Source organism: Hydractinia symbiolongicarpus, chromosome 12 (assembly GCF_029227915.1).
Source record: "Hydractinia symbiolongicarpus strain clone_291-10 chromosome 12, HSymV2.1, whole genome shotgun sequence".
NCBI classification, from domain to species: Eukaryota; Metazoa; Cnidaria; class Hydrozoa; order Anthoathecata; family Hydractiniidae; genus Hydractinia; species Hydractinia symbiolongicarpus.
In genome coordinates this window covers 13,568,718-13,584,392 of record NC_079886.1, presented here as the reverse complement: position 1 = coordinate 13,584,392, position 15,675 = coordinate 13,568,718, and the positions used below count along the sequence as shown (strand labels likewise).

Below are 15,675 nucleotides of genomic sequence, written 5' to 3'. Positions count from 1 at the left end.
CAGAATTCAACTTTTGTGAAAAATTTTGATGACGTCATATGCCATAAACGCGCTTTACCCGCAGTTTTTTTCAAGCGGTTTTCCGCACCATTAAGGGGTCTTAAAGCAAGTCTTGGCATGAAGTGTCTTTCGAATACTCTGTATCAAATTGAAATATTTACCTCCCGCGAAGATATGACGTTGTCAATTTCAAAAAATAGCTTTAGATTTACTAGACTGCGCGTTTTCGACATTTTGGCGATGTATATAAACTCACGACAGAGTTATCCTGTAAATAAACCACTTAAAACGCGCTTTCACACCCTTTGTCGCAAAAATTGTAGTTGTTCAATGACGCTGAAAAGCGCGTTTTTGGCATATGACGTCATCAAAATGTCTCGGAAAAATTGAATTCTGCGTTTTACTATTCATATAATGATATGTGGCCAATAAATTATGCCAGATTCTTTATAACTGGAGATATTGAATATGACCTTCGAATAAAAATGGACTGGCCTTAAGTAGCCCGAGCAATCAAGAAACTAAAAACGAAAAATAAAACTGTCCGAATCTGAATGGATTTATTTAAAATCTCCAAAAATATCACGATAACAATTGTATACAAACCTACCGAAAATGTACAGTCGATTCTTTCAAACCCTTGTTGTCGTCGCTTGAATCACAAAAACATTGAAAATGTGTATTAGGGGGTCAAAAAATAAAGCTAATAAAGTATAAGCTTTGAACTTATATCTTACAAAAATAAATTTAAACTAAAGAATATAATGTTTATATTCAGTGCAGTGATTTTTGTATCATTTTATTTTAAAATCAAATTAACAAAAAACAGATATCTCTAGGTTAAACTCCCGTCCATTTTTAAAGCACAGCACATCGAACAAAAAATTCTCGTTCGAAATTGATCTAAAAGACGTCTTACAAAAGACATCTTTTGCTATACCTCTTTTAGACGTCTAAAAAACGTCTTTTCACACCTTTTTTAATTCTGTCTGTTATAACGCCAAGAAAAGACGCCTTATAGACGTCGTAACGAAACGCGAAATAACTAGACGTCTAAAAGAGGTTCAAAAAACGGCTAACAGCAACTTTGTTGTATTTAGAAGCAGTAAAAACACGTGCGAATGCTACTCTATATATTTTCAACTGAACTTCACGTCTCGATAACCTCAAACACAACAGACTTAACTTAAACGTCTTATAGACGTCTTGTGCCGGCTGGGAAAATGGAATGTTCTCTTTCTCTGGAGGACTTTCTCTAATTCGACACTTCGTAATTAGAATCTTTGTCTAATTCGAACAAATTTAAAATCGTTGTCAAAATTCGTTAAGAACTTTCATAAGTCAACCCCCATAAACAAACCCCGACCGAAAATTTTTTCACGTCGAAATTTTTAGAAAATTGATTTCGTTCAAAAACTATATATGGTATTTTATTTACGGAAACTTAGAGAATAAAGGCAGGCCTGCCACGTCACCGAATCTGCAAGCATTCACAAATAAAAGAAATCGTTAAATAAATTACAAATGAAATCAATAGCACAGCACTGAGTGATTTAGTTCTAGATTCTCAAAACTCGTTGTCTGAGGATAATTGTTACAATGCAGTTCTACGAGGAAGTCTTATACCTTTGTATTAACACAAGCAGTTCATACATATGTATGGAAAATTTATGACTATTTGAGTGATACAGGCACTGCAGAGAAATTTTATTTTACTTTTTACAATAAAATAGTTATTAATGCAGATGTTTACTTTCCTGATTTAGAAAAACCTAACAGTACCCTTTTAGCAACACAGCTGGCTCACAGTGCTTACTTTAAACGAATACCTGACACTGTAGCAACAAGACCAAAAGAAATAAAAAAATGGCGAAATCAGGGGATTGCAGTATCTGGTTGGATATGTTGTTAGAAATTTTATAAAAAAGCTAAAAATAGTCCACATTCTAAATCCTATTAGTAGAGTAGTTAGGGTATAAAATTGTTCATTGAATAAAGTGAATAAAGTGTCAAACTTTGCATGCACCTTCTTTGGTATGAAGAGAATCAATTTAAAAGTGGTACCCAAGATTCGGACTCTATCATGACGTCATAGTGACGTCATTTAGTATTATTTTATTTGGTCATATCATGTCAATTTAGATTTCATTCAAAAGAGAAAAAAATATTAAGCATTTTTCATTATTAAGTCATGTGCTCAAAATAAAGTCATCTTGAAATATTGACCAAAATGTTATACAATGTCAGGGGGTAATTTTTTGAAAAAAATTTATTCTAATTATTCAAACACAAACACATTAAAAACATTTTAAACTCTTTTAAATCATTGATACTTTTAATAGACTGTTATAAAAACAATTAAAAGGGAAAAACCTTTGCTAATTGGTTGTATTATATTTTGATATTGGAAAATGTTACCCCCTGACATGTAGTTTTTGTCTAATTTTTACGTGTACCTTTGAGTTTACATGTAGTTAAGCAACAGTTATTTTCAAAAAATTGTTTTACAAATAAAGCAACTATAGAAAAGATATCTAAAGACAAAAATATGAATAATATCAGTTGTTTGTACACTGTGCTGAGCACTGACAAAGTTCTGTACATGCCAGATTCGCCTTGTAACGTTTACATCTGCCTGTACAGCCTTGTTTGCAGCCACATTTGATTAACTCACGACACACCGTTGATGCCTCTGGTAGTGATTTCCATTGACTGGTGAACTTCTTTATTCAATACATTCCATGTGTCAAAAAAAGCTTTCTTTCCTTTCCCAGACATAGAAGATGTGGTATCGCAGCCACTGAAGGACTTACGAGTTACTTTTCGAGGTGGACTCGTTAGTTCTGGATTTGCTATCGTTCATTGTAAATGTTTCTAAACGTTTTTGTCAAGTTGTCGTAATTTGAAGCAGGGTCATTTTCATTAAAATCAAAACGTGTATTCTTAACATCAGAAAGAAACTTTCTCTCATCAAACTTTCTGTAACTTCTATAAACAATTTGTTTTGGGTTCAATCTTACTAGATGAGATCTTAGGAAAGTTGTAATCATCAGATGATGGTCACTGAGTCCAGTCTCAGTAACCATAGTGTTTTGAAAAGACCTTTGTTTATTTGTTAAAATAACATCAATTGATGTCCCTTGTTCACTTGCAAAACATGTTTTGTCTTTGACTAAGTTTTTTAGGTCAAAAGTATTGCAAAGAGAAGTTATGTAATGATGATTTATTATTTCATTTTTATTATGAGTATCAATGTTTATGTCCCCCATCACAATGATGTTATCACAAAATGAGAGTGTTTTGGTTAGAATTTTCTCCAAATCTTCAAAGAAACTTTGAAGATTAGAATGACGTGGTGGACGATAAGGGGTGATAATAGTCCATTTTTTGTTTCTGATGTTTAGCTCAGAACATATAATTTCATTACTTGTAAGGTTAGCTATGTTTATTTGCTTACAAACCACTCCCTTTTTAACATATTCAATTAGCCCACCCCCATTTTTATCCCGATCTTTTCTAGATCTTACTTCATAATCATCAATAATAAATTGACTATTTGGAAAAGTACTATCTAATTTTGTTTCAGATATCTTCTTGTCTCAATGACCGCTGAACTGCTCTTTTTAACCTGGAAAAGTTTAAAGTTCTTCAAAGGGGAAAACTTACTGCAGTAGCTTCAACAAAAAATGACACAACATCGCTATACCCGTATTGATTGTAATATTGATTATTCTTACTTTGAGTTTGCCATTCCCAATGCACAGGTTTTATGCCATTTTCCTTTATGTTCCTTAATCTTTGTTTATATTCCTTCACCAGAGTCAAGCGTGTCAAATGATTCAAGTAAGTTCTTTGGAAAGAAAATACCATTGTCTCGAAAAGCGTAGATGTTTTCCATCAACTTTGTTTTTATTATTTAATGGATCGACGAGAGACGAATCTTTTTGATCTTGTTGACACAAAATGCATTTACTACAATCCATAAATTTTATTTAAAAATATTATCATTAAACTGCAAAGTAAAATATAAAATATAATAAAGCACCATTTTCACAACACAACAAAACACAAGAAATAGACAACTTTTGAATGTCTTTTTTGTTAACATCGAACGAAATGTAACGTTTTGTTTGAAAAAACAGACAAATGTTTTGATCATGTTATAAATATTGTGGTCAATATCTCAAGATGACTTTATTTTGAGCACATGACTTAATAATGAAAAATGCTTAAAATTTTATTCTCTTTCGAATGATATCAAAATTAATATGATTTGACAAAAATAAAATATGGGTCATTTTGGGACCAAATGGCGTCACTATGGCGTCATCAAGGAGTCAGAATTTTGTGCACCACATCTAAATTGATTCTCTGTATACCAAAGAAGGTCCATGTTTGACACTTTATTCACAAAATGAACAATTCTATCATAATGTTGACCTTAGCGACTGTACTAAATAGCATAGCAAATACAGAAACACATATCCAAAGAGTAACGGATTGTTGGTCAGTTATAAAAATATAGAAAACCATTTCAAAATTTTTTTTTTTTTGTTTGCTATATCAACTTTCAGCACATATGAAGCGAAAGTAAAAACTAACGGAAGGTTTCGATAATGTTTGTTTTTGTATCGCTATTTCATGTTAACGCATTATTTAACGAGACTTAGCTGAAACTATTTGACAAATTTATTATGAGTGACTAAGAGAACCTGTTTTATGAACAGATTTTTATTTAGGTTTATTTAAGGATTATGTCGAGGTCCATCATTCCATTCATTGAGATTCTTTGTCCACATCTTCATGTAAATATGTTTTTGAAAATCATTTGAGAATCAATCCCATGGCCTATAAAACATGCCCTTGAACGCGTACGAAAAAACAAAAACCTTAAAATTAATGATTTATTAAATATGATTTTTAGATTTTTTTATTCATCTAACTAATGTAACTAAACAAGAACAAAATCGAAAAAAACATCAGTTTTTTTCGAGTACCCTTATAAGCAAGTTGTATATCTGCATTTGTTAAAAATAAATTTTGGACCAAAAAAGGTTCTCATCGTAAGATATTTGTTCTAATCCTGCAGACTACTGTGCTGTAACATAGTAAAGTATTCCCAAATATAAACGCCAGTTCTAACTCCCTGCATCCCACTACAGGCTGTATCCCATCCGGCGACCTCGCAGCAATTACCAGTTTTTACACTCAACTTAAAGTCGTGAGGACGTCTTGGAAATGATTATAGGACATCACACGTGACGTATTTTGAAGACGTCCGTATATCGTCTTTTGAAGACGTCCTTAAGATGTCAGTAAATGACGTCGTCGTTTGTTAAAATTATGACCACTACATAACAGTGTAATGACGGTCATGAAAAGACGTCTTTCTGATGTCGTGGAGACATCCTAGTGTTGGCTGGAATAAAGAATTCTTAAGAATCACAGAAATTTGGACAATAATAATAAGAAGAAATGTACACGTTATACCACACGTAGTGTAATGGTATAATTGTATTTGCATATTCAAATAGAACAACGGAGTGGAAGATAAAATAAAGTTAATATTAAGCCACGACTACTTCTAAAAAGAAACATGGCATGTTTAAATAATAAGGTTGTGTAAACACTGAACAAAATTATCAACGGCGACGACGTCAGCTGGGATTTTTGTTTACAATAAGAAAATCATAAATAAATAAGTTATTCCTCTTACTTTGGCCGATTCGCCATCACAGACCAACGCTTCTTTTTCATCGATAATTGAATTTTATTATTCGTGATAAAAGTATGTCTTTCCACTTCTGATCTCACTTTCCTTTCCTTGTTTAGAAAGTAAACAAACTGAAATTTAAAAAAACTTTCAACCCATCGAGACAGTTGTTTTTCCAAACAAAGACGAGCTTTTTATTACAAAATCTTCGTATTTCCTGTTCTTAAAGAGATCGAAGTTTCTTTTTAATTATATTTTACTTGTCCTTATAATATTACGGTTTAAGATGAAAAAAGGAAATTATTGGCTATTTATAAAAAAATACGTCTTTGTTAGTTTATTACTGTAAACTCGCCCGTGGAAAAATCCACTCAGGCAGAGAAAAAATGACACTATCAAGGTCATATATATAAATGATTTTTTCAGAATTTTGTTAACCGGCGTAACAAATAATTGGAAACTCTGTGAAACTCTAACCAAAATGATGTATATGAACATGTACGGTTAAGGATAAGATAGGCAGATATATACGTTTAAAATTTTTGCTGACGTCAGCAAGCCTCGTCAATACACAAAATTGTTTTTCGGTAATTTGTTCACACGTTGCCTCTTTGTCTGGAGCTCGAAACCCTGATAAAGAAAATGTATAGGATCATGCACTTTTGACTAACGGTTAAGGAGATACAAAGGTGTAAAAATTTTGCTGACGTCTTTAGAAATTCGTATACCTGTTGTCTTCATCGTATAGATCTTAAAACACTGATCAAAATATTGTATGGGATTATGTATTTTTGAGAACCGGTAAAGAGATATTGTGGATTAAAGGTTTTTTATGACGTCATCAACCCGTCCATTTCGAAACGAAATTGGCCCCAGGTTTTCCCTAGTAACCAATGCAGTGAAAAATGACAGACGTCACCACCTTTGTTTCCAACTTATTTGGCCTCAAAGCTATAACTGCAATGCTTCACTAATCTTAATTAAACGCATTGACGTCAGTCTAAATGCATTGACGTCGCGCTGTAACGTCAGAAGGATTAACAAATTAGAAATACATTTTTCGGCGACATTAAAGGAAAAGAACACATCCACTTTGCCTGTCACAGAAAGACACACTCTTCGTATTATTAAAGGAGATTTTCCAGACTTAAAAGTATTTATTATTAAAATCTTTGATATCATTAAATTAACTTCTACTTAATTGATAACTGCTGCTACATGCAAGTCGACGGAAACATATTAAAAGAGAAGCTCATGTGGCAATTTCGTTAGAGTCTTGAGAGTTTCTTACAACATGATAATCTAATTGAGCGAGATCGTTCCCTGTACAGACAGGCTGCAAATCTCTTCTCTTGCGCACTCGTAGACCAGGTAGTGGGCGTTCGAAATTCGCTAGAAGCTAGCATTCTTTTTAGCCCTCACAACAAAATAATCCACGTCGCAGCCCACAAGTTTTACGATATTTGGGAAAAAGGGTTGTGCTGAAGTCAGTAACAATTGGCATGTTTTAAATAACCTAGGTAAGTATGTGCAAGTGAATTCTCAAAATGAGCGACTGTAATGACATAGAAACAACCAATGTGATCACTTGTGGTGCCTAAATTCGAAATTAGCTGTGCTGTTTCAATACATTTTGTCCATGATTGTAGTTTTTGGGTTTTTCGCCAGTTTTCTGGTTTCTAAAAAAGGATTATCTCATCATCTTTTTTCTAGCTCAAAGAGAAAATCTCCAATGTAATTCACTTGATTATATCATTATTTATTTTCAGTTAGAGTATAAAAGTGGCGTATAAGTTTTTTTTCATACATGATCATCCTGAAATTGTTCTTATTTCGTTTTTGTATTGTAAGGAAATAGTAAAACAGTATAATTTCATCCTTACCATTGTTTTTATTTTGCACTTAGCTTTCAGCAATTTCTGGCTTGTTTTTTCTAATAAAATTTATCGTATAAGAAAAATAAGTGGGTACATTATTGTCATGGTAATAGTTACAGTTCAATAAAAAACATTATCTTATTGACAACTTATATTATTAGCTACTTTACCCTTTTATCAACCCACACTCAGCGCTTGCTTATGAATGAAGAAAATTTAAATCATCTACCTAAAATGTTTAAAATAAGGTCGCTGAAAAATTACGCCTGGCTTCATATAAAGAAACCAGTCTTTTGAATGTTCTAGATATTTAAGTGGGCTTTAGTGGTGTGATGATGTCTAACCTTTGCAAGTTTTACACAGCGCATCCTTTAGTACTCAAGCAATGATTACAACTGGCACTACAAAAAATCATTTATGGACTGAAACGTTTATTGGTGCTTCAAACTTTACAAAAATTTGAAAAACGAAAGAGATTAGAAAATGAAGTGGAGATGTGAAGTGGAGATAACAGAACACGTGATAAACTGAAAAAAAACAAAGGTACCTTCTTAACTTTATCGACCTTTTCTCGTTAACTTTCTTCATATTTTCCTTCAAGCTCTTTAGTTAACATAAAACGCAATAAATTTCTCAGTATTTTTATAGAAGTACAACCATCCAACGAACTGAAACAGTCGTTAAAAGCAACCTATTTTAGACTACAACGCTACTATGATCTTACTTCTAAGTTAAGATGTTAAGTTTATGTTTACAGAATATTACTATGTGGACGTAATTTATAGATGTGTACATCGACTGTTATCATTGAGTTTTATCACAAAATAGTTCCGAGCAAAATCATAATTTAGGCTTAGTTTTCATCACAGGTTTATATCAAATACAGCTCAGTTTTCACTTAACGTTTAAACCAGCTTGTGAATGTCATGGTATTTTAATTAGACAGATTAATTTATCTAAATTAGAATTTGTTTCTGTACTATGAGATACACATTTTTTATTATTATAATTCTAGAGTAGGATGGATGTACTTATTTTAACACTTTTTCAGCCTCAAATGAATGCTTTTAAAATAATTGTCGAAATTATTTTATTCTAAAATCACAGCCTCGTTCCCAGGTAATTTTGCCTTGTTGATGAAGTTGATAGCGGCAAAAAAGTGCTTGAACAGGCTGGTCGTGATCGCTTATAAGTTATGATAATTATACCCTAAAATTAATTTATGAACATTTATTGTCCTGCAAAAAGTTAAATCTGCCCCGCACGGGAGTTTGTGTAAACAAGAATACAACAAATATGGCGGTCAATTATTTTGTAGAATTAACGGAAAGGCAGTCATTGCCCCATTTTTTAAATAACCTCTCAGATGAAGATATCGTTACACTCCGTTGTAAGTTTAATATTAGAACACCAAATATGGAATCAAGGGTTCAAAGTCATAGGCTTAAACATTAAAACAAACCCCACGTGCGCGCGGGAAAATCATATCATCAAGGAAATTGAGTTAGTACATATTTGAAGCTAGTCCATTTTTTGAAATATTAAAAATTATATATAAAACGTTTATTTACTTTGTGCTGGGTGCTTGTTCTCGGCTAAACTATTTGTTGTAGATAGTTTGTGGAAGAATTAGTTATGGAAACAGAAAAAACAGGTGAGAAAAACTGTATTTTCTTTATGAAAGTTGTCTCGCCAAATGTTTTACCTTTTTTTCAATGAGTGTTTTCTTGTTTGTAGAAGAATCAAGTTCGAACGTTATCGGAGAGAAGCTTTTATACAAAGCCATTATAAGGGAAACTAGGGAAGAATTAGGTAAGGTCTCTAAAATGTAATTTTTTACTTCATAGACACTGTCACAAAATGTTTTAGTCTTTTAAAAATATTTTTCACAAGGTTGCTTGAAGCAAAATATAAACAAAGCAAAGTACTCAATAATCGGTGAGTGAGTAAGATGAGTAAAGTATCCTCAATGTTAAAAAGTAATCGCCAAACTGTTTCCAATATACAGTATTATACACTTTTTTTTAGTTGACAGTTCTTCGGAAGATGAATGCAACACAGAGCTAAATAAAATATTTTCAGATGTTGAAAAGAAGTTTCTAGTAAGTTATGTATGCACTTCCCAACTACCTTTCGTATTTGTAATACGTCTAGAAAGTAGCGTCCTTGCGAGAAAATAAGTAAAAAATTCTGAGTTTTTAGGCAAGGCACGTTTTTATTATTTTAGAGCAAACTAAAAGATACAAGCGCAGAAGAGAAAAGAAGCTTCAAGCACTTCAAGATGAAGTTATAATTACCCATGATGAAAGATCGGGTAAGTAAAAAATGCGATAAAGATAAATGTTTTAAATGATAAATATTTTCCTTTTTTTTCTAACCTTTTTACTCATGTTTTCAGATTCACCTGCCGAAAAGCAAAGTGATGGAATTAATACGGAATTCCCTGAAAAGGTCATCACAGAAAATGTAACCACCTTTCAATGTGATGAATGCGACGCAAACTGTACACGCAAAAATAAGTTAAAAGCGCATATGTTGAAGAAACATAACACTACGTTAACTGATCAGGGTAAGCGTTCAAAATGTACATTCCCTGGTTGTGAAGAGACTTTTTACCACAAAAGTAGAATGATATCACACCTAAACACATTCCATGGTACGAAGACAAACGTTCGTAACTTGGTATTTGAGGACGAACAGATGTTCATGGAATGGAAAGAAAAAGAAGAATTAGATAAACACATATATTTTTCAAAACAAAGAGGGGATGGTGACTCTAAATTAACGAAATACGCTTATTACGTTTGCCAGCATGACGGGGACGGAAGATCGCATAGAAAAAAAGGTGAACCAGCTCGAAAAACAGAGAAAAAATTTAAACGCGGTCAGATTAAAACAGGACGCTTTTGCCCAGCTAGATTGACCTGTCACATGGACAAAGTTAATAAAGAAATTAGAGTAGAGTATATCACATCTCATAGCCACGCAGTCAATTTAGAAAATACTGTTTTTCAACCCATACCATCAACCATCCGCCAGGAAATAAAGGCAAAACTGTCTATTGGTATACCAGTCAACGAAGTATACAAGGACTTACGTGACGGGATGGGTAACCGTAATACCAGGGAAAACGACTCAAAAATGACGCGGGCACATCTGGTCAGTAAGAGCAATGTTACTGACATAAAAAGACACATGAAATACGGTAGAAGGCTACACCCTGATGACAGCACATCAACTCACTTGTTGGTGAAAAAATTAGAAATGGAAAATTACAACTGTATTATTGTGTATAAGCCACAGGGACAGTCAGTTGTTATTGGGCCAAAAATGTACGATGATATCGATATCAAAAAGGATCTCTTTGCAATCGGAATTCAAACAAGGGAACAGCTGGAAATGTTCATTAAGGGTGCAAACAAAGTACATTGTATAGATGGCACCCACAGCACGAACAAGTATGAGTTCCCATTGACAACTGTGATCGTGCCGGATGAATTTAATAAAGGTTATCCAGTGGGTTGGTTGATATCCAATCGAAATGACGAATTAACTCTCCGGCCATTCTTAGAAGAAATAAAAAGCAGATGTCCTGACGACTTCACAGTTAACTGTTTGATGACAGACGATGATAATTCCGGATGGAACGCATTTTCTGCTGTTTTTGGAGAAACTAAGCACCTTCTGTGTAAGTGGCACATAACCCGGGCTTGGCGCAGGAATCTGAAATTAGTTCCAGAAAGTCAGCAAGATGAAGTAATGCAACACCTTTTGGTTATTTTAAATGAAAAAGATGCTTCACAATTTGAAATTCTGCAAAGGGGATTCCTCAAAAAATGTTCTGTAATTGCTCCTGCTTTTGCCAAGTACTTTTAGGACCGCTATGTTCGAAGGGCCGAAAAATGGGCGATGTGTTACAGGCAGTTTGAACATTGCAACACAGGTACTAATATGTTTGTTGAATCGTTTCATAACAAACTGAAAACATTCTTTATGGAAAGAAGACCGAATAAAAGAATTGACGACCTCATCAATTTGCTGCTAACCATTGAAGAAGAGGACTATTGGCGTAGAAAGAGAAGCCTGACTTATTACGGAAATTTAAAAAATATTTCTATTGAGGACTCAAGGCATACCAAAGGTTTAAACATATCAGACGCTAAAGTGGAAAAGCTGTCAGAAAGTGAATGGACAGTACAGTCCCAAAGTCGCGATGGATGTCAGTACAACGTGAGGATGCTGGAAAACAAATGCACCGACAACGATTGCTTGGATAGGTCAGTACAAAATGTTATAATACGAAATACAAAAAAAACAAAACAAAATTTAAAGGTTAGAAGTTTGAAGATTGAGGAGAAATTTAAAAACTTAAAACTCGCTGTAAAATGATTTCATACATTTTGTTTCCTAATGCGAAATATAATATTTATATATTTTGTAATAACATTCTTTTATTTCACGCTCAAGATGCCTGGAGCTACCATGCTTTGGATTGTGCGCTCATTTATATTCCTGCAATTGTCTGGACACAGAATTGATATGCAAACATATTCATAAAGTCCATTCACTACTGGTAGCAATATATACATCTGACGTCAAGACCGCTAAAGTTCCAACTGCGTTATCAACGGAGGACGAGGAATTCGCTTTTGTGGAACCTATCGCAACAACTCCACAAAAAATAGGAAGATCTGAAATTGAGAAATATGAAGAGAGCATAGTGAAATTAGGAGAACTCGTTCACAACCCTGTTGTTGCATCATTACGCTCACCCAACATCAACAAACAACTGCAAGACATTATTACGCAGTGCAAAGCTGTAGCAATGCTTTCCGCTGATTCCGTTGACTCTATGGCTGCTTTAACACCTATTTACAGCAAAACAGAACGGGAAATTAGTCCTAATGAAAATCTCGACACACAGTTGCGTCCTGGGCGTTTTGAAAAGACCAAAAAGGTTCCACTAAAGCGAAGAAGTAATTATTCATATCCGTCTTACGAGAAAAAACAGATTATTGTGGATGGCATTAAATCTAACACCTACATGAATGTAGCTACAGTTGTTCCAGCACCATTGGAAAAACAAAAACCTACCGTTCAATCATCTAAAAACATCAAGGAACGGAAAAAAAAATCAACCTCCAACAAAAGCATCGGCTTGTCAACAATTGTCGTTAAAAATAATTCCCCTAACCCTAATGTGACACCCAGGGTGTTGGGATTTGACGATATGCGATTACCATTGCTGAAGTTTGATTGTGTCACAATTACGTTTTTTTCATTGCTGTCTTTGGAGGTCACATTCACTGAATCTGAACTGCGCGAACTCAAGAATGTCGAACGTGGTTTAGACCTGGTTGGCTACAAGATGAGATCATTACAGCTTATTTGTTTCACCTACGCTGTAAAAACACCGACATGATATATCTTGATCCGGCAGAGGTACTTGCTATAGATCGCTTCAAGTCTATCAGAGGCTTATTTTCAAAAATCGACTTAGATAATATCAAGTACGTGCTTATACCATACAACGACGGCGGCACACATTGGATTTTGACAGTTGTGGATGTGAAAAGTGGATCGATCATTGTACTCGACCCCATGACAACCGACTACAATCCTAATCTAAAATCCCATAGCGATGCGGTATCAGTGGCAATGAAAATTCTGCAAAAGAAATTTTGGGAAAACGTAACCAACATATCCATCAAAACAGAAGAACATGTGATGCAGAAAGATGCACGCAGCTGTGGTGTATACCGCTGCTTCTACGCGTCAAAGATAATGTCAGGTAAGTGTATCATTTATAGGACTTGTCTAAGCGAAATTAAGAAATGAAGACGTATAATTTAAATACCTTTGAAAGTTTTGTTAACAAAATTTTATGACTTTCGTTAAGGTGGCAAGCTAACTGACAAATGCGATCCAATGGGCTTTAGAAGACATATATATAAGGCGATTGTCGGAAATTGTATTTCATCTGCACGTACATGGAAGAATATTCAGAAAGAACATTCAATGTGTCGGGTAAGTGCATTTATATTCATATTTATGAGTACACAAGCAATCAATTGTCGTAATGAGTTCGAACTTTTATGATTCTTCTTCTTGATTTCAGGCATGTCTAAAAAAACCCAAAGACAACGAAATTGACTGGGTGTAATGTACACGATGTCCGCAATGGTATCATTGCAAATGCGCTTCGTTTACGGCGGAACAAGCCGATTTAGCAGTCAACTTCCGTTGCTGATGACATTTATCGGTTATTTCTAGTTATTTCTAGGGACCTTACACTATTTTTAATTTTTTTAAATGTTTTTTAGATCATCATCATTTTGTTGCTTAACTGGAAATAAATCAAAATAAAATAAAGTGATCTACCAACTATCTAGTTAAACTTTTTAAAACACATGATAACACAAAATGCTTTGCTGTTTTTATATCTAAACCTATGAGAGTGCGGTGAAAAGAGAGATTCGTCTTATTATTATAAAAAGAAAAAATTAACTTTATTGTAAAATGTTCCCATTCCTTTTTTTTCTGTTTTTCTTACTACGCGCTACGCACGCATTTGTTTAAGGCCCCTAAAGCGCATCTGGTCAAGCCCACGGTGCGTGCGTCCAAAAAAAAATTTTAAAAAAATGGGGCAATGACTGCCTTTCCGTTAATTCTATTTTGTAGCGTGGATAAAATGACTGGCTAAAGTTTTGCATTAACTTTAGGAAGACTCTTTCGAGAAATATGTTAGAAAAAGATACTATTTTTGTTCTACATGATATAAAGCAAAATTCTTAATTAATAGCTAGTGGGCATATATATTAATGTTGTAAATTTATTACCCTACTTGGGTACAAAACTCAATGTTGTTAGACAATGTTAAGTCTATTTTGATAAATATTTTGGTGACAAGCTGGCTATTTTCTCTTCAAATCTTATATGGGCAAATTAACTAAAATATCTGTCACATTTCTAGATACATTTTGTTGGCTAAAAACCATGCAGCTGACTTTTATTGTGATATGTGTTGTTTATATTCCCAAACCTCTTACGCAAAGCAACAGGCAAAATAATGCAAGTGGTAAGCCGTTTACTAGTCCATTCCAAACTTTATTTTCAGCTAGACGTATCTTTGAACTTGAAATCAAAAAAATATATATATAACTTGCGTATAGTCTAGATTTGAATAATATCAGCGAAAAGATGCCAGTGGCCACAGTACGAAAGTTTTTAACCGTGATTTAACTTTCTTCATCTAATGTCTGCATATTTTTGCCTGTCAATTTTTCTGATTTTTTCCAGGCATGTGCAAGAATCTCGTAAAAACATAAACTTTGAAACTTGTGTATGTAACTAGGTAAATATGATGAGCTACTTATTTGATATATTAACCAGGCTCATGAAATGTACATTAAGTGAAGCACTAAAATGTAAATTTTATTGCGCTTTTTTAGCATTCCCTTTTAAATGGAGAAAGCTCTCGCAAATATTTCCTATTTAGACATAAAGAAATATTTTGAATTTGCTATACTTTGTAGGTTTCAGAATTTGAGCAATTTAAATAAGGCCGATAAAGGTTTTGTAACAAAACTTCTAAATCTGGACCGAATAAGAACAAAAAAGTAAGGTTTCTTAACAAAATAATTCTTCTAAGGTCAATGTACCACACTGAGAAAGTTTAACATCAAAATAATATTCCTAATATTCCTCCTAATAAAGGTCCTAATATTATATTTTAGGCTAGCGATTGGTTATGCTCCACTGACATATTTTCACATCGTGGCCAAGTACAAATAGCATTTTAAGAATTAATACTCTACACGTATATAATAAAGCAGCTTTAACTTAATCCATTATTTATATATATCATTAAATAATATCAAAAGTTGCAAGGGAGGCGCTACAATTTCCAAAGTGGGGGGAGGAAGGCTTAGGCATAGTGGGAGATTTTGAGATTTTAGTGACAATCAAAGAGCGAAGCCAACGCATTTTTGGAGTCCTAAAACACGTAAAACGGCTATACCTTGGACTTCAGACTAAGTAATTGCATTATTTAGTGAGATAGCCTGCAGGTTCTCTGGTTGGATA

At 33.7% G+C, this 15,675-nt stretch overlaps 3 protein-coding genes across 5 annotated transcripts in view; 2 read left to right on the top strand and 1 right to left on the bottom strand.

Annotated features, from left to right (window-relative positions):
- LOC130622289 (GRB2-associated-binding protein 1-like) overlaps positions 1 to 8,276 on the bottom strand; it is a 57,632-nt gene extending 49,356 nt beyond the window's left edge. Inside the window, exon 1 of one of the 3 annotated variants that reach the window (XM_057437733.1) lies at positions 8,138 to 8,276. In XM_057437733.1, the coding sequence (XP_057293716.1) occupies positions 8,138 to 8,178 (41 nt within the window). In that variant the 5' untranslated portion in view covers positions 8,179 to 8,276. Of the gene's footprint in view, positions 1 to 3,737; positions 4,089 to 5,716; positions 5,957 to 8,137 lie in introns of those variants that run through there. The other 2 variants (XM_057437734.1, XM_057437735.1) reach the window with 2 other exon arrangements.
- Positions 8,277 to 9,889: 1,613 nt separating this feature from the next.
- Positions 9,890 to 11,466, top strand: LOC130621268 (uncharacterized). The gene is made up of 2 exons (XM_057436573.1): positions 9,890 to 9,908; positions 9,989 to 11,466. The coding sequence occupies exons 1-2, from the start codon at positions 9,890 to 9,892 to the stop codon at positions 11,464 to 11,466; spliced, it is 1,497 nt and encodes a 498-aa protein (XP_057292556.1).
- Positions 11,467 to 11,499: 33 nt separating this feature from the next.
- On the top strand, positions 11,500 to 13,149 carry LOC130622291 (uncharacterized). Its single transcript, XM_057437740.1, has 2 exons — positions 11,500 to 11,867; positions 12,058 to 13,149. The coding sequence occupies exons 1-2, from the start codon at positions 11,500 to 11,502 to the stop codon at positions 13,010 to 13,012; spliced, it is 1,323 nt and encodes a 440-aa protein (XP_057293723.1). The 3' UTR covers positions 13,013 to 13,149.
- Positions 13,150 to 15,675: the final 2,526 nt, after the last annotated feature.

Coding starts and splice junctions, on each gene's coding strand:
- LOC130622291 (XM_057437740.1), top strand. CDS start 11,500: ATGTGTTACAGGCAGTTTGAACATTGCAACACAGGTACTAATATGTTT. Junction 11,868..12,057: donor GACAACGATTGCTTGGATAG/GTCAGTACAAAA, acceptor TTCACGCTCAAG/ATGCCTGGAGCTACCATGCT.